The 24,615-nt window shown below is 42.4% G+C and overlaps 1 protein-coding gene across 2 annotated transcripts in view; it reads right to left on the minus strand.

Annotated features, from left to right (window-relative positions):
* Nucleotides 1-24,615, minus strand: part of prdm6 (PR domain containing 6) — a 220,442-nt gene that overhangs the window by 190,026 nt on the left and 5,801 nt on the right. For both annotated transcript variants that reach the window (XM_055633124.1, XM_055633125.1), the window contains one exon: nt 20,999-21,303. In XM_055633124.1, the coding sequence (XP_055489099.1) occupies nt 20,999-21,303 (305 nt within the window). The remainder of the gene's footprint in view (nt 1-20,998; nt 21,304-24,615) is intronic.

Below are 24,615 nucleotides of genomic sequence, written 5' to 3' on the forward strand. Positions count from 1 at the left end.
CAAAAAAAAAAGGCAGCACCGTGGCACAGTGGTAGTAGAGTTGCTTTCCTACAGCACCAGAGACCCGGGTTCGATCCGCAAGAGTCACAACAAGTCCATAATTGCAGTGACTCTTACAGTCGTACCTCCTTTGTAAATAGGACAGTTAAACAAAACGCAATGTACAGTCAACACAACAACAATTGTAATGATCATTAGAGGCTTGTGATTACTGGAAAAGGCAGATTGTACACATATGTACAGATAGATGTAACTTGCTAAAGGAACAGAGATATTGGCTAAGTTTAATGCACAGATTTTGAATGTCAATATAAGTATTCATCAAAAGTTAATCAGTAACATTATGTACAATATATTACATTAATTCAAAAATTGCTCCATAAACTCAAAACTAAGGAACCTTGTATTTGTTTGACAAATGTGGTTAGTGTTTGAATATATATTTAATATTAAGCTGCTGACTTTTCATTCTTCACCCTCAGCAATACGCTAATAGTCTCTTTCTCAGCAGCACAATCATTTATCTGTTCCTATGATACATTGTACGAGGTGATTTTTTACTTTTTAAAATGTGAGGATGACCTGAGCAGCTGTGAGCTCAGACCAAACTGCTTTGAACAGCATCATCCTATGACAAGCATCATCCTATGACAAGCTCTGTGATGACTAACTTCAACTAGTGAAAGTTACAGTTCGCAGATGGCTGCAATTTCCTCAGTCAGCATGACAAGTGCACTAGTTAAGTTGCATGAGTTCACTAAGGCTGACGACCTGAAAGATGACACTATGGAGACACTGTCACTTCCCTGGGCTTGCCCTCACACTTTGCAGTGGTGCAGTGACATACTCCACTGCTATTGGAGTCTTATTGATCTGCAATGGAAGCTGAGACTTTAGACTTTAGAGATGCATCGCAGAAACACAGAGTCCGTGCCGACCAACGATCAACCATACACTAGTTCTATCCACTACTATCCTACACACTAGCGACAATTTACAGAAGCCAATTAACCTACAAACCCCTACGTTTTTGGAGCGTGGAAGGAAACCAGAGCACTTGGAGAAAACCCATGTGGTCACAGGGACAACAAAATTGAATCTGAATCTGAATTTGAATCTGAAAAGGCACAGCCCAAAAGAAGGCAGCATCTTGCATCAACGATACCCACCATCGAGGTCATGCCCTCTTCTCGCTGCAACCATTGGGCTAGAAGTACAGAAGGCTGAATCCCACACTGCCAGGCTCAAAAACAGCTACTTTTCTACAATCACCAGGTTCTTGACCTGAGCTACAAAACTGAACAAAACTGATCCTACCTCAACAACAGGACACTGTGGACCAGCTCTTGCATGACTTGTTTATCTAATTGTGTTTTGCATTAACGTCTTGCATTGGCACAGACATTTTTTTTCATTGTCGTGCAGAATTTATTGATTATGTGTGTATAGTTTATGTTTATGTGTGTTGCACAAGTCTATGTGCCTGTTAAGCTGCTGGAAGAAAGATTTTCATTGCACCCGTCCCTCAATGTACTTGTGCATATGACAATAAGCTAGTGTGTAGGAAGGAACAGCAGATGCTGGCTTACATCAAAGATAGCCACAAAATGCTGTAAAAACTCAGCGGCTCAGGCAGCATCTCTGGAAAAAAGGGAATAGGTGACATTTCGGGTCGAGACCCTTCTTCACACTCATCAATTAACTCAACTTGATTTGGCATTCACCTATTTTGGGAATTGGCCTGGAAAACCAGTTTTTCGTATACAATTACCAAAAAGGTGATTGAGCAGATCTTGTGAGTGATCATTTCCAGATAACATAGCAGCCATCGGGAAATTGGATTGAGTTCTTCAAGCTTCAGGCATGCACCTAAAGATTCACCATTCACACTAGACATTTTTTTCACTTGCAAACATAAAGTGGTTCAAAGATAACCTTCATTCAATAGTCAGAAAATGGAGCAGTTTTTATTGGAATACCCAATGAGATGCAAATTAAATGACCTGCCTTCTGACATTGATGTATTGAACGAACCATGCACTATACTTGTCAGAATATTTTCTCATTCATTTTTCCTTGTTCCTTCATTGTTATGCACTTCAGTTTGATCTTTGTCATACCGGTCACCCCCCCCCCCCCCCCCCGCACCACACCCCACTTTGGGTCTAGGATGATTCAAGGCAGATAACTCCATCAGGGCATTGGATCACAAGCGGACTGTCGACAGGCACTGATTATCACCATGTCCTATTGTTTCCCTTGAATTCTATGGTAGCTTTCATGCAGGTTGTCTTTGGCTGCATTAGTTTGAGACCCTGGAGGTCAGCAAAACTTGGCTGATCATTGCGCAGCAGAAAAACAAAGCAATGGCCCGGTGTCTGTTGGGACACAAGCAGGTCCTACTTTCACAATGTCATCAAGCCTTGCACTGTTTCAAGCATGGATTTGCCCAAATGTGTGATTTTTTTCTTTTGCACGATGAACGATTTAAAAAGGAAAATTATAACGATTTTCCACACCAAAAAGGTAAAATCCAATTTCCTTCATTGTGCAAGAGAAACCACAATGAGCCGGAGTAACTCGTCTGGTCAGGTAGCATCGCTGGAGAACATGTATAGGTGGCTTTTGGGGTCAGGTCCATTTTTCAGACTGATTGTGTGTGTGTGTGTGTGTGTGTGTGTGTGTGTGTGTGTGTGTGTGTGTGGTGTGTGTGTGTGTGTGTGTGTGTGTGTGTGTGTGTGTGTGTGTGTGTGTGTGTGTGTGTGTGTGTGTGTGTGTGTGTGTGTGTGTGTGTGTGTGTGGGGGGGGGGGGGTATAAAAATTGGAATGGAGGAGCAAAGTCTGGCAGGTAATAGGTTGATACGAGTGAGGAGGATTTTATGATGGGCAGATAGAAAGACAAAGGCCAGAGATGAAAAAACAGAAGGTGTGAGGAAATGGATTGAAGAGTTACGAATTGTGAAGCTAGGGAAATGAATGTAGGTGGAAGGGGAGGGAGTGGGAGAAATAGGTGTGATTCCAGTGAGGCACCAGGGGTGGGGAGAGTTATGTGGGGGTAGAAGGGGGGAGGGGTTACATAATTATCTAAAATTGGATAATTCAGTTCATACCAACATTAGAAACATAGAAACATAGAAAATAGGTGCAGGAGGAGGCTATTCGGCCCTTCGAGCCAGCACCACCATTCATTGTGATCATGGCTGATCGTCCCCCTGTCAATAACCCGTGCCTGCCTTCTCGAAATATCCCTTTGACTCCACTAGCCCCTAGAGCTCTATCCAACTCTCTCTTAAATCCATCCAGTGACTTGGCCTCCACTGCCCTCTGTGGCAGAGAATTCCATAAATTCACAACTCTCTGCGTGAAAAAATGTTTTCTCACATTCTTAAATGACCTCCCCTTTATTCTAAGACTGTGGCCCCTAGTTCTGGATTCGCCCAACATTGGGAACATTTTTCCTGCATCTAGCTTGTCCAGTCCTTTTATAATTCTATATGTTTCTATTAGATCCACCTCATCCTTCTAAACTCCAGTGAATACAAGCCTAGTCTTTTCAATCTTTTGTTCACTAAATCTCGTTGCACTGATGTGCAACGACAATAAAAGATATTATTATCTTTCCTCATATGACAGTGCCGCCATCCCAGGAATCAATCCCATGAACATACGCAGCACTGCCTCAATCATAAGGATGTCCTTCCTCAAATTAGGAGACCAAAACTGTACGCAATACTCCAGATGTGGTCTCACTGCAGAAAAATCCTCTTTACTCCTATACTGAAATCCTTTTGTTATGAAGGCCAACATTCCATTAGCTTTCTTCACTGCCTGCTGTACCTGTAAGCCAACTTTCAGTGACCGGTGTACAAGGACGCCCAGGTCTTGCTGCACCTCCCCCTTACCTAACCTAACCCCATTGAGATAATAATCAGCCCCCTTGTTTTTGCCGCCAAAGTGGATAACCTCACATTTATTTATATTTTACTTCGGAGTCATGTGAGTGATTCCGTGAAGAACCCGCTCAGCACGCATGCGTGGCATTACGCCAGCAGTGCAACAAGCGGCTACAGCGGGTGTCAGGCGCTCCCGCTGCAATTTAAAAGACGGACCGTCAGGTAAGTGAACTGAGGTCGGCTTTACTTACCAAAGAAGAGCCGTCTGATTTCTCTTTCAGAAATGAATACACCAAAGACAAGACTCTCAAAGAAATCTGTCCCGTTCGACTCCACCAGAGGAGCGTTCCATCAGGGGGGGGGCAGCAACAGGCGGTAGGAACGCTAACCGAGCGCTCCGCTATCCCCGACACCGTGCCGAGCCCAGCTCCGCTAGCGCCTGAGCAGCAGGCTGGAGGGAAAGCTACCAGGAAGAGCGTCCGGCCGGTGGTGTCCGACACGTCGGACAGGGACGTCTCTCCACCCGGGCGGGGGAGAGACAGCTGCCTGAGCCGCATGGAGCGGCTCTTGGAGCAGGTGCTCCAGCGAGGTGCGCCTCGTGAGGGGCGCTCTCGCAGAGGGGGGTCAGGCACTTCCTCCACAGTGCCTTGTGCACTGTCCATTGCTTCCTCCTTTCCAGAGGATAGCTTTGGTGACCAGGACTGGGCTGGTCAAGAAGAGGGGACGATGGCTGAAGATCTCGGGAGTATGCAAGGGGTGCAGGAACAGGAAGAGCTGCTTGGTGTAGTGGACCGCTACGTGGCAACCCCACGTGCAGGAAGACCGTTAGAAGCCAAACTAGCGGCCAGCATCAACCACCTCTCCAACAGGGCTCTACAGGAGCAGGTGGTCAATGATACTTTGGGAAACTGTGAGTCCCTCAAAGTGCCATCTGTAAACAGCCAAATCTGGGGGCACGTTGGGGCAAACATCCGACACCACGAGCTAAAACTGCAGCGGTTCCTCAGGCTCCTGACGTCGGCCATCACTTTATTTGCTCGTTCCGTGGACAACACCGAGATGACCACCACTCAACAGGATACTCTCACGCTGTTGTGCAATATGCAATTTGAGATTAACAACCTGCGTAAAGATATAATAAAACCTGCCCTCAATCCTAAATTTGCGGGGTTGTGCAAAATCCCAGCCTCTGAGCCAGACATACTGCTCTTTGGCAATGACCTACCTAAGCGAATGAAGGATATGGCCAAGGCCTCAAAAACTCACGGTCTCATGAAGGCAGGGCACGGGACGAGCAAACCTAGAGCACTAAACACCAAGTGGCAGCACCCCGTCGCGTCCACCAGTCGACGTCCACCATATAGGACTGGTGAAAGCTCGGGGTCCGCGTTTTATCACCGTAAGTCTTTTTTAGACCAGGGCCCAGAGCGGACCCCATGGAAACTGCGCCACACCCCAACGTCAACCCACATCATACAACACGCAAGCCTCGTGGGACCGGCGGGAACCAGAGGAAATACCCATAACCATGGAGGTAGGTGGGTCGGGTTCCTACTAGCAAATAGAAAGAAGGGGCTAATACTAACAAGGGGGAGATTACACCAGTTTAAAGCAGCATGGGAGTCTATCACGAGTGATCAGTATATACTCAATGGCATTAGTGGATACAAAATACAATTCATAACAGGTGAATTGCCACCAGTTCAACATTTACCCCAAAGGGTATTTTCCCTCTCAGTGAAAGAAAAACGAGAAGACATGTTGAACTGATGAGACTAATTACAAAGGGTATCATTGAAAAAACAAAATATGAACCTGTGGCGGCTCCTAAGGGTCGTGCCATTATACTGCCGAACCCCTCGTCACAGGAGTGGTGCAGTCCAGAGGCGGCCCTCAGCTGGAGGGTTTAAAAGGCAGGGTTTGGGTGCCATCTTTCTCTGGTTTCGTCTTCCCTTCAACCGGGAGGAATAAAATAAAGGTGCTTCTCAAACACTGGACTTCGTGCCTCCTTCTTGAGACCCACGCACTACAAACCCTTGGAATTTGTATCAAATATATTCACTAAAACCAAAAAAGATGGTGGATATCGCATCATCATTGACTTAACATCACTAAATATGTTTGTTAAGTATATACATTTCAAAATGGAAACGTTTGTTACTGCCACACAATTAATTTCCAAAGGATACTACATGGCAAGCATTGATCTTAAAGATGCTTACTATTCAGTACCTATTCACAAGGATCATCGCAGATACCTGAAGTTTACCTGGATGGGGCAATAATGGCAGTTTAAAGCGTTACCCAATGGATTAACATCAGCCCCAAGATTATTCACCAAGATACTAAAACCAGCCTTGGCAATATTAAGAAGACAAAAACATATTGTCATGGCATATCTTGATGATATCTTAATAGTAGGCAAAACCATGGAATTGACTATGTCAGCTGGATCAGCTACCAAACAGTTGTTCGAAACCTTGGGATTTGTCTTACATCCAGATAAATCTAAGTTGAAGCCATCCACTATGGACTACTTGGACTTCACAATTAATTCAGTCCATATGACTGTAACTTTGCCAAGAGACAAAACAGTTGCATTGGCACAATCATGCAACAATCTAATGGTCAACAAAAGACCAACTATTCGACAAGTAGCAAGAGTAATTGGGAAAATGGTAGCAGCATTTCCGGCTACGCAATTCGGACTTTTGCACTATCAAAACTTACAAAGAGCAAAGGTATAGGCACTAAAATGACATGCAGGTCATTATGATCGTGTCATGAAGTTACCCACTGAAGCAATATCAGAACTACAGTGGTGGGCAGAAAACGTTTGGCATAGTTTCAGCCCTATTATCATCACTAACCCTACGCTAGTTATCCAAACAGATGCCAGTGCTCAAGGCTGGGGAGCAACTAATGCCATATCCAGCACAGGTGGTAGATGGACTAACCCTGAGTCGTCATTACCACTTACACTGGGCATAAATTATCTAGAGATGTTGGGTGCCTTCTATGGTTTAAAAGCATATGCATCAAATATGCATCACTTGCATGTTCGGTTACAAATAGATAATACTACGGTGGTGGCCTACATTAACCATATGGGCAGCATAAAATCGTTATCATGCGACAAGTTGGTTAACACAATTTGGCAATGGTGTGTCGAAAGACATATTTGGCTATCAGCAACTTACCTACCAGGTAAGCTAAATACAGTGGCAGACACCAGGTCACGTAAATTTAATGACAACATCGAATGGATGTTAAACCCCAAAATATTTGCAAAAATTGTCAAGCAATATGGCATGCCAGATATCGATTTATTCGTATCAAGACTAAATCACCAGGTATCTATGTATGTCGCCTGGGAACCAGACCCTGAGGCAGCAGCGGTAGATGCGTTCGCGCTGGATTGGGGACATTTCTTCTTCTATGCATTTCCTCCCTTCTGCCTCATTAGTCGGGGACTACGCAAAATACAAATGGACTCTGCTTCAGGTATTTTGATAGTACCCGACTGGCCTACGCAAGCCATGGTTCCCGATACTCCATGACATGGTTGTTGGAACTCCGATGACATTTCCCAGTGACCCAGAATTATTACAACACCCAGTGTCTGGCATAAGCCACCCATGCCATGAAAAAATCAAACTCCTGGGTTGCAGATTCTGAACAGACCATTGCTGGGACTGGGATTATCAGAACAAACTGTCGACACCATGTCAGCATCCCTCCGAACATCCACCAAAAAACAGTACTTGACCAATATCAAAAAATGGGAAAAGTACTGCCTGGATACAGGGACCACCTACACAACTGCATCAGTCACCAACGTACTGGAATTCCTGGCCAAACTTCACTACGAAGAAGGACTCAGCTACAGTGCCATCAACACAGCGAGAAGTGCCTTGTCTGCCTACTTAACACTAGCACCAGGACAACAGGCCATGGGATCTCACCCGCTGGTGGTAAAATTAATGAAAGGCATTTACAATACCAACCCCCCTAGACCAAGGTACACCCATATATGGGATGTCAGTGAGGTCCTGACTTACCTCAGGGGATGGCCACCAGTCAGATCCCTCAGCCTGGAACAATTTACACTCAAAACGCTCATATTAATGGTACTTGTATCCGCACAGAGGGTGCAGTCTCTACATCGGTTACGACTGGACCACATGATTACAGATCCAGACCAGATCTCGTTTATGATCCAGGGACTGATCAAACAGAGCAGGCCAGGAACGCCTAGTCCAGTCGTGATATTCCGGGCATAAATTCCAAACCATTTCGAGATGGCTCAAGCAGGTGCTAAAAGCTGCCGGGATTGACACTAACCTGTATAAATCTCACTCCACCAGGGCAGCATCCACGTCAATGGCAGAAAGAATGAACGTGCCGATGGACCACATCCTGGCTACAGCAGGATGGGCAAGGGAAACCACGTTCAGGACTTTTTATCACAAGCCGTTGGCAAAACCTGTGTTATATGCAGAAACAATTTTACAGTCTGCAAATATTTAATTTAAGCCTGGGGGAGCAATTTTCATTTTGTTGTTATTGTTAATAAATACAGTTTTTGTTTTTCATAAAACAGAATCATTGGTTGATTACGATAACACACTTCCTCCCTCAAAGACTTCGGCAGTGATATAGTAATAATTGTTACACGGTTTGAAATCACGGAGCTTTGAAATCTTCACGGAATTACTCACGTGATTCCGAAGTAAAATAGTAAGATTAAACGAGAACTTACCAGTTTGAAGTTTGATCTGTATTTTATGAGGAGTTACGATGAGGGATTACGTGCCCTCCGCTCCCACCCTCAATAATATGGGTCAAATTCATAAACTGATGTCTCCTTATCTTTACTATGTTTACTTCAATAACTGTATCTATCTGTGATTCCACACCGCTGCTTTGAAGTATGCCGCGCATGCGTGCTGAGCGGGTTCTTCACGTAGTCCCTCATCGTAACTCCTCATAAAATACAGATCAAACTTCAAACTGGTAAGTTCTCGTTTAATCGTACTATTATACTGCATCTACCACGCATCTGCCCACTCACTCAACCTGTCCAGGTCACCCTGCAACCTCCTAACATCCTATTCACAGTTCGCACTGCCACTCAGCTTTGTGTCATCGGCAAACTTGCTAGTGTTGCTCCCTCTTCCAAATCATTAATATATATGATAAACAGTTGCGGCCCCAACACAGAGCCTTGCAGCACTCCACTCGCCACTGCCTGCCATTCTGAAAAGGACGCGTTCACTCCTACTCTTTGCCAACCAATTTTCTATCCATGTCAACACCCTACCCCCAATACCATGTGCTCTAATTTTAGTCACCAGTCTCCCGTGCGGGAACTTATCAAAGGCTTTCTGAAAGTCTAGATACACTACATCCACTGGCACCTCTTCATCCATTTTACTTGTCACATCCTCAAAAAATTCCAGAAGATTAGTCAAGCATGATTTCCCTTTCATAAATCCATGTTCACTTGGACTAATCCTTTTACTGCTATCCAAATGCCCCATTATTACCTCTTTAATAATTGACTACAGCATCTTTCCCACCACCGAAGTCAGGCTAACTGGTCTGTAATTCCTCGTTTTCTCTCTCGCTCCTTTCTTGAAAAGTGGGTTAACATTAGCTATCCTCCAATCCACAGGAATTGATCCTGAATCTATTGAACATTGGAAAACTATTTCTAGAGCCACCTCCCTGAGGACCCTGGGATGCAGAACATCAAGTCCAGGGGATTTATTATCCTTCAGTCCCATTAGCCTACCCAATACTATTTCTCGCCTATTGTAAATTTATTTTAGTTCTTCTACCCCCTTTGATCCTCTGTCCCCCAGTACATCTGGGAGATTGTTTGTGTCTTGCTTAGTGAAAACAGATCCAAAGTACCTGTTCAACTCTTCTGCCATTTGCTTGTTGCCATTAATAATTTCACCCGTGTCTGCCTTCAAGGGACCCACATTTGACTTTGCTACTCTTTTACCTTTAACATATCTAAAGAAGCTTTTACTGTCCTTCTTTATATTCCTGGCCAGCTTCCCTTCGTAATTCATCTTTTCAGCCCGTATTACCCATTTTGTTTCCTTCTGTTGTCCTATGAAAGTCTCCCAATCCTCTGGCTTCCGGCTACTCTTTGCTGTGTTATACATCTTTTCTTTTAGTTTTATTCTATCCCTAACTTTTCTTCGGTATTCACCAAGGATAAGGATATTAAATTATGTGAGGTAAGGGAAACTAGTAGAGTAGCTATGGATACTATGAGTTTCAAAGTAAAAGAAGTACTGACACTTTTGAAAAATATAAAAGTGGATAAGTCACCAGGTCCTGACAGGATATTCCCTAGGACATTGAGGGAAGTTAGTGTAGAAATAGCCGGGGCTATGACAGAAATATTTCAAATGTCATTAGAAATGCGAATAGTCCCCGAGGATTGGCGTACTGCGCATGTTGTTCCATTGTTTAAAAAGGGTTCTAAGAGTAAACCTAACAATTATAGACCTGTTAGTTTGACTTCAGTGGTGGGCAAATTAATTGAAAAGATACTTAGAGATAATATATATAAGCATCTGGATAAACAGGGTCTGATTAGGAACAGTCAGCATGGATTTGTGCCTGGAAGGTCATGTTTGACTAATCTTCTTGAATTTTTTGAAGAGGTTACTAGGGAAATTGATGAGGGTAAAGTAGTGGATGTTGTCTATATGGACTTTAGTAAGGCCTTTGACAAGGTTCCTCATGGAAGGTTGGTTAAGAAGGTTCAACTGTTGGGTATAAATGCAGGAGTAGCAAGATGGATTCAACAGTGGCTGAATGGGAGACGCCAGAGGGTAATGGTGGATGGCTGTTTGTCGGGTTGGAGGCAGGTGACTAGTGGGGTGCCTCAGGGATCTGTGTTGGGTCCTTTGTTGTTTGTCATGTACATCAATGATCTGGATGAAGGTGTGGTAAATTGGATTAGTAAGTATGCAGATGATACCAAGATAGGGGGTGTTGTGGATAATGAAGAGGATTTCCAAAACCTACAGAGTGATTTAGGCCATTTGGAATAATGGGCTGAAAGATGGCAGATGGAGTTTAATGCTGATAAATGTGAGGTGCTACACCTTGGAAGGACAAATCAAAATAGGACGTACATGGTAAATGGTAGGGAATTGAAGAATACAGTTGAACAGAGGGATCTGGGAATAACCGTGCATAGTTCCTTGAAAGTGGAATCTCATATAGATAGGGTGGTAAAGAAAGCTGTTGGTATGCTAGCCTTTATAAATCAGAGCATTGAATATAGAAGCTGGGATGTAATGTTAAAATTGTACAAGGCATTGGTGAGACCAAATCTGGAGTATGGTGTACAATTTTGGTCGCCCAATTATAGGAAGGATGTCAACAAAATATAGAGAGTACAGAGGAGATTTACTAGAATGTTGCCTGGGTTTCAAAAAACTAAGTTACAGAGAAAGGTTGAATAAGTTAGGTCTTTATTCTCTGGAGCGCAGAAGGTTAAGGGGGGACTTGATAGAGGTCTTTAAAATGATGAGTGGGATAGACAGAGTTGATGTGGACAAGCTTTTCCCTTTGAGAATAGGGAAGATTCAAACAAGAGGACATGACTTCAGAATTAAGGGACAGAAGTTTAGGGGTAACATGAGGGGGAACTTCTTTACTCAGAGAGTGGTAGCGGTGTGGAATGAGCTTCCAGTGGAAGTGGTGGAGGCAGGTTCGTTGGTATCATTTAAAAATAAATTGGATAGGCATATGGATGAGAAGGGAATGGAGGGTTATGGTATGAATGCAGGCAGGTGGGACTAAGGGAAAAAAGTTGTTCGGCACGGACTTATAAGGCCGAGATGGCCTGTTTCCGTGCTGTAATTGTTATATGGTTATATGGTTAACTTCTCTTGTCAGCCACAGTTGCCTCCTGCTCCCCTTAGAATCTTTCTCCCTTTTTGGAATGAAATGATCCTGCGTCTTCCGAATTATGCCCAGAAATTCCTGCCATTGCTGTTCCACCGTCATTCCAGCAAGGATCCCTTTCCAGTCTACCTTGGCCTGCTCCCCTCTCATGCCTTCATTGTCCCCTTTGTTCAACTGCATAATTGACACTTCAGATTTAACCTTCTCCTTCTCAAATTGCAGATTAAAACTAATCATATTATGATCACTACCTCCAAGCAGTTCCTTTACCCCGAGTTCTCTTATCATATCTGGTTCATTGGACAACACTAAATCCAGAATTGCCTTTTCTCTGGTTGACTCCATTACAAGCTGCTCTAAGAATCCATATCGGAGGCATTCTCCAAACTCTCTTTCTTGGGGTCCTGAACCAACCTGATTTTCCCAGTCTAACTGCATATTGAAATCCCCCATCACCACAGTGTCATTATCTTTGTTACACGCCAGTTTTAACTCCTGCTGCAACTTACACCCTACATCCGGGCTATCATTTGGGGGTCTGTAGATAGCACTAATTAGTGTCTTCTTGCCTTTACAATTCCTCAACTCAATCCACAGTGACTCTACCTCGTCAGTCCCTATATCTTCCCTCGCAAGGGACTGAATTCCATCCCTCACCAGCAGAGCTACTCCCCCTCCACTGCCCATCTGCCTGTCCTTTCTATAGGATGTATAACCCTGAATATTAAGTTCCCAGGCCCGATCCTCCTGCAGCCACGTCTCAGTAATCCCCACAATGTCATATCTACCAATCTATAACTGAGCCTCAAGCTCATCTACTTTACTTCTTATACTTTGCGCATTCATATACAATACTTTTAATTCCTTACGCATCTCACTTTTCACATCGATCCCTATTACACTTGGGTATACGCTCCTATCCCTTTGTGAACTTCCTTTCCCGTTAATTCTGGGGTCATTAACCAACCCTTTACTCGCTTTCCATTTAACTCCGTCCTCGATTATCCCATTTGACACCCCACCCCACTTATTCAGTTTAAAACCACCCGTGTAGCAGTGGCAAACCTGCCTGCCAGAATGCTGGTCCCCCACCTGTTAAGATGCAATCTGTCCCTTTTGTACAGTTCCCCCTTACTCCAAAACAGATCCCAGTGATCCAAGAATCTAAATCCCTGCCCCCTGCACCAGTTCCTCAGCCATACATTCAGGTCCCGTATCTCCCTGTTCCTGTTCTCGCCCGCACGAGGAACTGGAAGCAAACCGGAGATAACAACCCTGGAGGTCCTGCTTTTCAGCATTTTTCCGAGCTCTCTAAAGTCACGCTGCAGAATATTCATCCCCTTCTTTCCGACATCGTTTGTGCCGACATGCACTACCACTTCCGCCTGTTCACCTTCGCCCTTGAGGATTTTCTGCACTCTGTCCATGACATCCTGGATCCTGGCACCAGGAAGGCAGCACACCATCCTCGAATCCCGTCTGTTCCTGCAGAAACCCCTGTCCGTACCTCTCACAATGGAGTCTCCAATTACAATGGTGGTGTCTGATGTTGGCCTCTTTGGTGTTGGCTCAACAGCCCTTTTTGCTTCGCTAGCCAGTCCGCCGCTCATTGTGATAACGTCTTCTGTCCCGACAGCTTCTAAGTGGGTGAACCTGTTCACAAGAGGTACAACACCCGGGGACCTTTGCATTCCATGTTTCCCTCCCTTTCTCACCGTCACCCACCTTCTCTCTTCCAGTACTTTGTGAACCAAGGAGATGCAGAGATGCAGAGTGGGCTCTGTGGAAGGTGGAAAGGGGTGGAGATGGGAAGATGTGACTGGTAGTGGGATCATCATGGAGGTGACAGAAGTTTTGGAGAATGATATGTTGGATCCAAAGACTGGTGGGGTGAAAGGTGAGGACCAGGGACCTCTATCCTTGTCCTGTCTGGGGAGAGGGGAACCAAGTTTCCACTCCTAAAGCGTTCAACCATATCCGTCAGCCTCCAACTATTAACTTTGTGCTATTGTGTGGGAAAGAACTGCAGATGCTGGTTTAAATCAAAGGTAGACACAAAATGCTGGAGTAACTCAGCGGGACAGACAGAATTTCTGGAGAGAAGGTGTTGCTTCGGGTCAAGACCCTTCTTCAGACTGATCATTTTATACTCTTTCTTGCTTTATCCTTCCAAAGAGCTTCCCAAAACTATCTATTGTCCATATGCTCATGTCATTTATTAGTCTTTGCTAATGCTTTGTTTTTATTTTGGTGTTATTCACCCTATTCTTGGCTATAAATCCCTACTCAATCGCATGATCTCAAGAATTCAATACTGGATGCTTTCTACTACTACTAGAATATGAGATTTGCTCCATTTCTTGGCTGGATTATACATGGAACCCCATTGACATTTTAATTAACTTGCACACTAGATGAAGTTGGCAGAAAGCAATCAAGGGCACTTAAAATGTAAAGGTTTCCTAATTGATATCACAAAGAGACAACCATGGCTTTCCAGGTTCTTATAGTCATAACAGACCCTTCAGCCCATCAGGTGCCATCAATGTTCTATCCACACCCCATCCACCTTGCTTCCAGAATATCTTCACAATCCATCCAAACTTCACCTTCCTACCTACCCATTCAGGAACAACTGTATTTAAAGAAAAGTAACATAAGCAAATTTGCAGATGATACAAAGCTGGGTGGCAGTGTGAACTGTGAGGAGGATGTAATGAGGGTGCAGGGTGACTTGGACAGGTTGGGTGAGTGGGCAGATGCATGGCAGATGCAGTATAATGTGGATAAATGCAAGGAATTCGACTTTGATGGCAAAAAAAGGAAGGCAGATTATTGTCTGAATGGTGTCAAGTTGGGAAAAGGGGAAGGACAATGGGATCTGGGGGTCCTTGTTCATCAGTCAATGAAAGTAAACATGCATGCACAGCAGGCAGTGAAGAAAGCTAATGGCATGTTGGCCTTCATAACAAAAGGAGTTGAGTATAGGGGCAAAGGGGTCCTACCGCAGTTACACAGGACCCTAGTGAGACCACACCTGGAGTATTGTGTGCAGTTTTAGTCTCCAAATTTGAGGAAGGACATTCTTGCTGTTGGGGGAGTGCAGCGTAGGTTCACGAGGTTAATTCCCTGGATGGCGGGAGTGTCATCTGTTGATAGATGGAGCGGCTGGACTTGTATACTCTGGAATTTAGAAGAATGAGAGGGGATCTTATTGAGACATATAAGATTATTAAGGGTTTGGACACACTAGAGGCTGGAAACATGTTCCCGATGTTGGGGGTAGTCCCGAACCAGGGGCCACAGTTTAAGAATAAGGGGTAGGCCATTTAGAACAGAGATGATGAAAAACTTTTTCACCCAAAGGGTTGTGAATCTGTGGAATTCTCTTCCTCAGAATGCAGTGGATGCCAATTCTCTAGATGCCTTCAAGAGAGAGTTAGATAGAGCTCTTAAAGATAGGGGGATATGGTGAGAAGACAGGAACGGGGCACTGATTGTGGATGATCAGTCATGATCCCAGTAAATGGCAGTGCTGGCTCGAAGGGCCAAATGGCCTACTCCTGCACCTATTGTCTATTGTCTATGGCCTTAGTAGTTTATACCCAACAGAACGCCAGATCCCAAAATACCAAGGCTTCCTTTGAGAATTAAAATTAACCTCTAATTTTTTTCTGAATTAATATTAGTTTACAGTTACTACGAATGCCTTTTCCTATCTCTTCTTGACTTCAAGCATTATATCAGAAATCTACCAGTAAGAATTATTAGAAAAATAATAAAAACAGGATCCTACACTGCCATTCAGACCATTTATGGATGATCCAATGTTGGTCTCAATGCTACTCGCTCTCTCCACATAACCTTTGACTCCCTTCTAGTTCAAAAGTTGTCCGTCTCCACCTTGAATATATTCAATGTATCCACCTCCTCAGCTCTTTGGTGCAACAAAATAGTAAGATTAAACGAGAACTTACCAGTTTGAAGTTTGATCTGTATTTTATGAGGAGTTACGATGAGGGATTACGTGAAGAACCCGTCCAGCACGCATGCGCGACATACTTCAAAGCAGCGGTGTGGAATCGCAGACAGACACAGTAATTGAAATAAATATAGTAAAGAAAAGGAGAGCTTAGATACCAGTTTGATCTCTATTATTGAGGGTGGGAGCGGAGGACACGTAATCCCTCATCGTAACTCCTCATAAAATACAGATCAAACTTCAAACTGGTATGTTCTCGTTTAATCTTACTATTTTACTTCGGAGTCACATGAGTGACTACGTGAAGATTTTAAAGCTCTGTGATTTCAAACCGTGTAACAGTTCATACTTCACTCGCTGCCGAAGTCATTCGAGGGAGGAAGTATGTTATCGTAATCAACCATGAATCTGTTTGTAAAACAAAAATGGTGTTATCAACAATAACAAGACAAATGCTCCCCCGGGCTTAAATTATATATTTGCAGATTCTAATGTTATTTCTGCAACCGATACAGGTTCTGCCAGCGGCGTATTACAAAGTTTGGAACGTATACTCCCTAGACCATCCCGCTGTAGCCAGGATGTGGTCCATAGGCACGTCCATCCTCTTAGTCACTAACGTGGAAGTTGCCATGGTGGAATAAGATTTATACACGTCAGTATTTACTCCAGCAACTCCCAGTACCTGCTTGAGCCACTAGAGGTAGTTTAGCTCGTCACCCGACAATGAGGTTTCTTGTGACCGACCCACAAGGCTTTTTCCTCTCCCTCGGGTATTTCTTATTGTGTCAATGTAGTTCATTAAGTGGGTCATGACACATAACCGTGGTTCAGGTGGGTATGCCCGGAATTCCATGACTGGGCCTGATGTTCCTGGTCTGCTCTGTTTGGCCAGCCCCTGAATGGAAAATGTGACACTATCTGGTGTTATCACCATGTTGTCCAATCGCAGTAGATGGAAGAACTGGGTCTTTGTGCTGAGGTAAGGCCGTCAGCATATCCATCTTCAGCGTAGGCTGTTCCAGGGTGAGGGACCTGGCTGGTGATCATCCCCTAAGGTACGTCAGGACCTCACTGACTTCCCAATTTGGGTGTACCTAGTTCTGGGGAATGGGAATTGAATATACCTCTCCTGAATTTGATCACCAATGGGTGGTACCCTTGCCCTGTTGTCGTGGTGCCTGAGTTGAGTAGGCTTACAGAGTACATCTGGCTATATTGATGGCGCAGTAGCTGAGTCCTTCATTGTGGTGAAGGCCTGCCAGGAACTCCAGTACAGGTTTTGTTGTAGTTGAATGTGTAGTTCCTGAGTTTGACCAGTTTCTTCCCAGGTATGTTCCGTAGTGGATATGCGTAGAAAGAAGGGGAGAACATAGAGATTAGTTCCCCCCCCCCCCCCCACCTCAATACGCGGAAATGTATCCATGCAGCTGCCTTGAGTTGGTTTCAAGCGACATACATTGGTACGTGGCGATTCAATTGGAATATAAGGTAATCGATATCTGGTGTCCATATTGCTTTGTAATCTCAGCAAATACTTTTGGTTTAAATGTTCGTTTACAGTATTTAGCTCACTTGATAGGTAAGTTACTGTTGGTCAAACATGTTTGACGACATACGGTTACCAATTGTTAAATAAATTGTCACATAATATCGATTTTATTCCGCCCAAGTGGTTTGGTATATGCCACCACTGTGATGTTGTTAATTTATAAATGAACATGCAAAATGGTGCACTAATGAGCAATATGCTTGCCCAATAGTAAGTAAGTTTTATTTATATAGCACGTTTTAAGTCAACTCGCATTGACACCAAAGTGCTTTACAAAAATAGATAATACGTTTGCATACCATACAAAGAGGTTAACAAATAAAGAAAATTGACTTAACACATATAGAGTTCTACACAAACGTCTCCCCTTTGGGGTGCAAACTGAACTGGAGGCAAGATATTAATTCTATTCCCCTTGAATATTATTTGGTATATAACTACCAAGAGTGATAGCTTCCCAACCACGTGTGATTTCCCCCCCAAGCCCCCCCCCCCCCCCCCCCCCCCCCCCCCCCCCTTTGTTAATACAAACCCTTCACCTTTATGTGATGGTAGGAACCATACTTATCTGTCTTCTCTGTTGTTTGGTGGTGTGTTCATTTCTTCGGTTTCTAGTTCCTTGTCATAGAAACATAGAAATTAGGTGCAGGAGTAGGCCATTCGGCCCTTCGAGCCTGCACCGCCATTCAATATGATCATGGCTGATCATCCAACTCAGTATCCCGTACCTGCCTTCTCTCCATACCCCCTGATCCCCTTAGCCACAAGGGCCACATCTAACTCCCTCTTAAATATAGCCAATGAACTGGCCTCAACTACCCTCTGTGGCAGAGTTCCAGAGATTCACCACTCTCTGTGTGAAAAAAGTTCTTCTCATCTCGGTTGTAAGTTTCTATAAGATCCCCTCTCAATCTCCTAAATTCTAGAGAGTATAAACCAAGTCTATCCAGTCTTTCTTCATAAGACAGTCCTGATATCCCAGGAATCAGTCTGGTGAACCGTCTCTGCACTCCCTCTATGGCAATAATGTCCTTCCTCAGATTTGGAGACCAAAACTGTACGCAATACTCCAGGTGTGGTCTCACCAAGACCCTGTACAACTGCAGTAGAACCTCCCTGCTCCTATACTCAAATCCTTTTGCAATGAAAGCTAACTGTAGACTTAGATGTAGAATTTTGACTGTTATTTTTAGTGAAATTCTGAAACTAGTCTTTTAATTTTTCTACAATATTTCCACAAATTGAATTACCAACCAGCATTTTCCATTGTTAATCCAAAGTAAAAAGCTCTTAATGTTACTATAAATTATTACAAAATAATAATTTTGTAAATTATTACAAAATAATTTATGCTAACAGGAGATTATTAAAAATGGAAAATGTCTTCCATTATACAACATTGCTACTCTCACATTAATTTCTATAGCAATATCAAAAGGTATGAACTTAAAAAAAAAATGTAAAGCAAAATTCTAAACAGCTTTGAGAGCACAGGTACAATTTCCCATTAAGACAATACACCTAGAGCATGAAAATAATATTCAACTGTAACATATAATTCTTTCATAAGCCTATATTGGCTATTACACATTATATATATCGAAATGACCTCCATATCTAAGAAAAGTACACTATTTCGGACTTTACCATGCAATTAAAGGCCATGTGGGAATTAAAGAAACTAATACACCCCAGGAAATGTGGAATCATTAAGAAAACTGCACTGAGATTTTCAAACAGGTTTCAAAATGGCATAATGGAACTATTTAAATTATAGAAATAATTGACAATTGACAATAATTTGTAATTGACAAATTTATCAAAGCAAAAACTTTATTTCCACTTCATAAGAAAAGAAAAGCTATTCCAACTTTAGAAACTGGCCTAGGTCCTCTAGTTCTTCAATCATAGTCAGTTAAATAGACTGTTGACGTCTATATTATTCATGCAATTTAACCAGTTACACTATGCAATGTTCCTGCTACATAATCTAAAAATGTAGAACCAAAACTGCAATTACAAAACAATACATAAATATTGCAGATTGTAACTCCAAATTGAGTAAAAGGTTATTGATAATAAGTATTGTTTTACAATCTGTATTATTATATGCCTGAGACAAGTTACAGAATAATATACAACAACAACAACACCAACAACAACATAAATGTATGTCTCTATAATGGTAGCCACTAATTAATTTCCGGGAAATACACGTGGCTATATTTTAATGAAATTAAACATCTTGACATATTGGGGTTTTTCAATAGTTACAATAGCTCATTAGGCCTTTTGGTTTTGCCATCAAAATTGGTGGACATGTAGGCTGATAAAGATGCAATGGGGATAACTAACACCATTCTGAGAACTGAAAATCAAATATTTATAAGATCTTCTAAATCAATTCATAACAAAAGGAATTAAGCTCCAAAGATAGGGTTGTGAGTTTGATGAGCACTTAACATGCAAGTGCATTCTTTTCATGAAATTTATGAACAGGCTAAGCTAGAATCCTTTTTTCATAACCCTAATGGCAGAAAGGCACAAATTGGCCGCCAGCTAGGGGTTTTGTTGTAATTCTGCCTTGCTACAAATCACTGGCAAGTTTGAGCATTAATAACATCATTGCTTGGTGTTGGTAACTGTAACATTAATCTGCTGTAGTTTTATTGTAGCCACCATTCTACATAATAGTTTTAGAATCTGACTTTGGAACTTTGTTAACAGGGTTTTTAGAATAATCGAATCATAGAACCAGGTGCTTTCCTCATTTGTAATTTTTTTTTTACTTGCAAAATTTGTCCCAATATCTTTTACAGCTACCTCTGACTGCATGTTTCATTGATTCTAAATGCCTGTATTAATGTTACAGATTCATAAAGCAGAACTACCATTCATAGAGCACAACACATGTGAGAACATATCAACATTTCAGTTGTGTGGTCAAATGTATGTGGAAGAATTAAAGAAACTGTACAAAAGCAATAACATTAAGAAACATTCTCTAACAGCATTTACTATAAATAAAAATGTATACAGTCTCAAACAGCATCAAAATACACAGTACTGTTTTCAGTACAACGTTTACAGCAATCCTATATTTTATTAGGCTGTGTTCTTATGTTCTTAAATCAACAAGAACTCGGTGATTTGAGTTATCTAACTCAGTTTGTACAGTGTATGATTGTGTAAGCTTAATGTGATGTCACATGTATTGTAAGTAGACTGAAGAAGTTAATGAAGTTCCAAAAGTTGTGTTATAAATTATTATGTGGAAAATGTGCTCCAAAATAGTTACAGCAAATTGAATCAAAATTATTTGCTGCTGTCTTTTGTGACTTTTTAAAATAGATACTCCTTGAATGTTATCTTTAAAGTGGATTTCAATAAATACAGTTATCCTACTGAATGGAATTGATGATAACTACAAGGGAATCTATATAATACAAGTGAGTTTATGTTGTTATGATATCACATTATTCTATAAAATACTCCCTTCTGATCATCTTGCAACCTGTAGCATTTATGTGTTTAGAGTTTAGAGATATAGAGTGTAGAGATACAAATGTCACAAATAAATTAATGAGGGTTTCGTCATGTTCACATAGTTTAAGGGCAGCTGCTTCTTACCTCCCAGAGATGGCGGCTGTTCCTGAGACCTCCCATATGCACCTTTTCCCTTGAGAGGGTAACTCCCTGGTAAGGTCCAAGCCAGGTTCCCTGCGGGATGCGTTGGGCTGCACAGATGCCATAACCCAGGCCTGGCACAGTGCTGGTACACAGGCACACCTCTCGTGGCAGCTCCCGCAGTCCACAGGGCACATCAGGCGGTGCGGTGCCTGCACTGCTGCTTGTGCCGACAAGACGGCGCAGTGAGTGGAGTGGTCCATGCATTGGGCATTCACCATTCCGATTGTCAGCACACATATCACAGCCTGAGGAGAGGAGAACAATTTGTATTACATGACACGAGAAGGACTCCAATCATTTGACAATTAGGCAGGCATGGATTAAACTGACGACAGAAGCAGAATGTTAGTGTGAGAGGCAAGAGAATAAATCAGGTTAATCTGAAGAAGGGGCACGACACAAAACATCACCCATCCTTTTTCTGCAGAGATGCTGTCGGGCTCACTGAGCTACTCTAGCACTTTGTGTCTATATTAGGTTAGTCCAAAGTTGTTAATGAAAATGTTAAAAAAAAAGACACAATGTGCTGAAGTAACTCAGCGGGTTCTCTCTGGAGAACATGGATAAGAGACATTTTAGGTCAAGGCCCTTCTTCTACGCTCCAATGACAATGCAAATTAGGTTGAGTGGAAGGGGCATGAGCATGTTTTTGTTACAAAGCAGCAAGGAAGGCAGGCAGGTTGCATCATACAAGAAAGTTGCACTGGTAAATGCCAGTAAACAACCACAATGTTAATAACAGCAATCATACAATTCTTTTCACGTTAAAGGTTTCAAAATGTACCTCCCAAGTGGAATGAAACTTGGCCTGACAGAAAGGTCATCCAAGTGAAAGGGTTCAGACTGGAACAGTTTAAGAAGATAGGGCAATTGACAAGGTAAAATGGGCATGATTGAGTTAAGACTGAATACCAGTGCCAATGGGGAGGGACAGGTTGGAATGAAGAGGGAGAATGAAGGAGAGATTAGAGTGGTAAGAAGAAAATATTGCCAGAGAATAGAAAGGGTCAACGGAACGGCTGGGTGGGGGGGGGGGGGGGGGGGGGGGGGGGACAGTCTACTTGACTGAGGAGACTACAAGAAACGGCACGTGTCAGAATACTCATGTGACCAGTTTATTATAACTTACAAAAAGCCTAATTTGCTGTAAAGGCTTTATCAATGCAAACATAAGGTGGGGGGGGAGAAGGTGGATCTATAAAACTACAAATTGGCGCCATTGCACATTTTGTTGTGTTTTCTTAATGTGATTACATTTATTTTTTTTACAAATTTGCTTTGTCCCCCCTCCCCCGTTCAGCGCCAGTGGGAAAGGAAATCGGATAAATAGAAAAAAACATGACTCCTTTACATTCGCGTCTAGGTGTAAACGTGAACAAGTTGCGAACGCCATAGTTTAATAAAGTGGATTTTAATTGACTGCTGATCCACCGACTAGAGTTTAAAACTTGGATTCAAAGACCATTTTGTTATTTTGCTTTATAAACTGCAAGTAACCTGCTTGTGTATCATAATCACGTGGTAGATTTTTAGGCAGATGTGTATTAATTTGACCACTCACCCTAACTGTTCACGCCTCTATGTTTATCCTAATAACTCTCTATATATCAATGTCATGTACACCTCTCTGTGTATTAGCTGTATTTTGTGTTCTACCCGTTTTTCACTTTCCCATTTTTTTATATTCCAGGCCATCCTCTTGAATTATTTTAAAGGCAGTTACTGCTGCCAACCTGGTACAGGCCAAAGTGCCCTATCCGGGTTTTATATGCCGTATAATCTACAATTCCCGAGTCACTTCTGTGTTTTCTGCTTTGTTTAAAAACTCGGGCGTAAGTACAAAAATATTAGTAAATACACTTCCCCCCCATCTGTCGCAATGTTTGGGCGGTGGATATCTTAATCCAAACAATTATTAAAAGTAGCAAGAATTTTGCATTACAGTAATAAATGTACCGGTAAAAGAACAGCAGACCGAACAAGTCAACAACAGCTGCGGGCGAAGAAAGCGAATGTGATATGGTTGAGAAATCATTCAGGACGTCCCATTACATGGGTTTGAGTCCCGGAACCACGGTTAATTACAAATACATGTTATTCTTGCCGCTGAGTGTAATTAATTTCCAAAATATAGTTACCAATTAAGAGCTGGCTATATTAGAATAGAATCCACTTCACACGCTTAGAACTATTATAACCCGCTCAGTCATGATTCTCGGTGGGAATGTTAGCAATAAGCAAATACGACAATATATCCATCGAACGCGACAACCTGGAGATCCCTCAGTATACAAATAGTAATTGTATATATAGATGACATATTTGTAGTTGAGAAGTACAAGGTAGCTCAAAAGACACCTCAAACGCTGTAAGGTGCTAATCTTGAAGGACGGCATCCATGCAAAGCGGCCCGTGTACTAACTATCTCAATCCGCGCTGCAACAAAACTTGCCATTTATTTTCGCCTCTGAAGATGTGTTGCTCCCTAGGCAGCGCGTCGGATGGAGGAAAATTCATTGTAGTGGTTGTATCGAGTTATCGTGGTTGTTTTTATGAATGGGAGAAGGAGGTCGGGTATTGGAATTAAATGAAGCCCCCGCGACCATTCCTATTCTTCCTCCCACCCAGTTAATTTCTAGAGAACAGGGTCGCTTTCCCAAACCGCTCGGCCCCTTCACGACAAACAATAGTCGTCAGATCATTCCTTCACATCTCATTCAAAACTTCACAACTGGGCCACTTTCAATTTATTTAAAGCTGCCCGGCAAACTATGGTTATCGGGTAATTTGATTTCGAGATGCGAATCAAACCTCGCTGAGCAAATTTATGGTTGACTTTCCATTTCGGAAGACCAGATATGGTAATCTTTCAATATCAAAGAGTTGTTAATGTTACATGTTTTGCACCAAATTACATATTTATGATGTGACATTTGCATTTACAAATGGAGATAAGAAATAAGGAGCTAATTGGACTGGTTTTGTTTGTTACGTTCATATTAATATATATGCAAATTTTGATCATACAGTGATTATATTATATCTGAAAGCACACATGATACACTGTCATGTTTAAGAAAGAACTGTAGATGCTGGAAAAATCGAAGGTAGACAAAAAAAGCTGGAGAAACTCAGCGGGTGAGGCAGCATCTATGGAGAGAAGGAAATAGGCGACGTTTCGGGTCGAGACCCCTCAACCCGAAACGTCACCTATTCCTTGTCTCCATAGATGATATTGAGGGAACCTATGATACACCGTCAAATACCATCTTTGAAGTTGAAAGTTAAACAGGCCTACACATAATCTCTCCGTCTTGATTCATTCCTTGAACAGCGTTTGAAACGATGACATTTCTAGAAGTGTCATAGATCTATGACAGTTCTATCTATGACTGTTCTAGCTCTGTACAGCGGGATTATCCGGGGGGGAATTCTGATAATTATTCTATGGCGTTTGGTTTTAATGTTATCCAAGTCGCTTCAACGTTCTAATACATGGAAGTTGGAGAGAGTAAGGAAATCTGTTATCTATTTCATTTTAAATAAATTCCACGATT

Source organism: Leucoraja erinacea, chromosome 3 (assembly GCF_028641065.1).
Source record: "Leucoraja erinacea ecotype New England chromosome 3, Leri_hhj_1, whole genome shotgun sequence".
NCBI lineage: Eukaryota > Metazoa > Chordata > Chondrichthyes > Rajiformes > Rajidae > Leucoraja > Leucoraja erinaceus.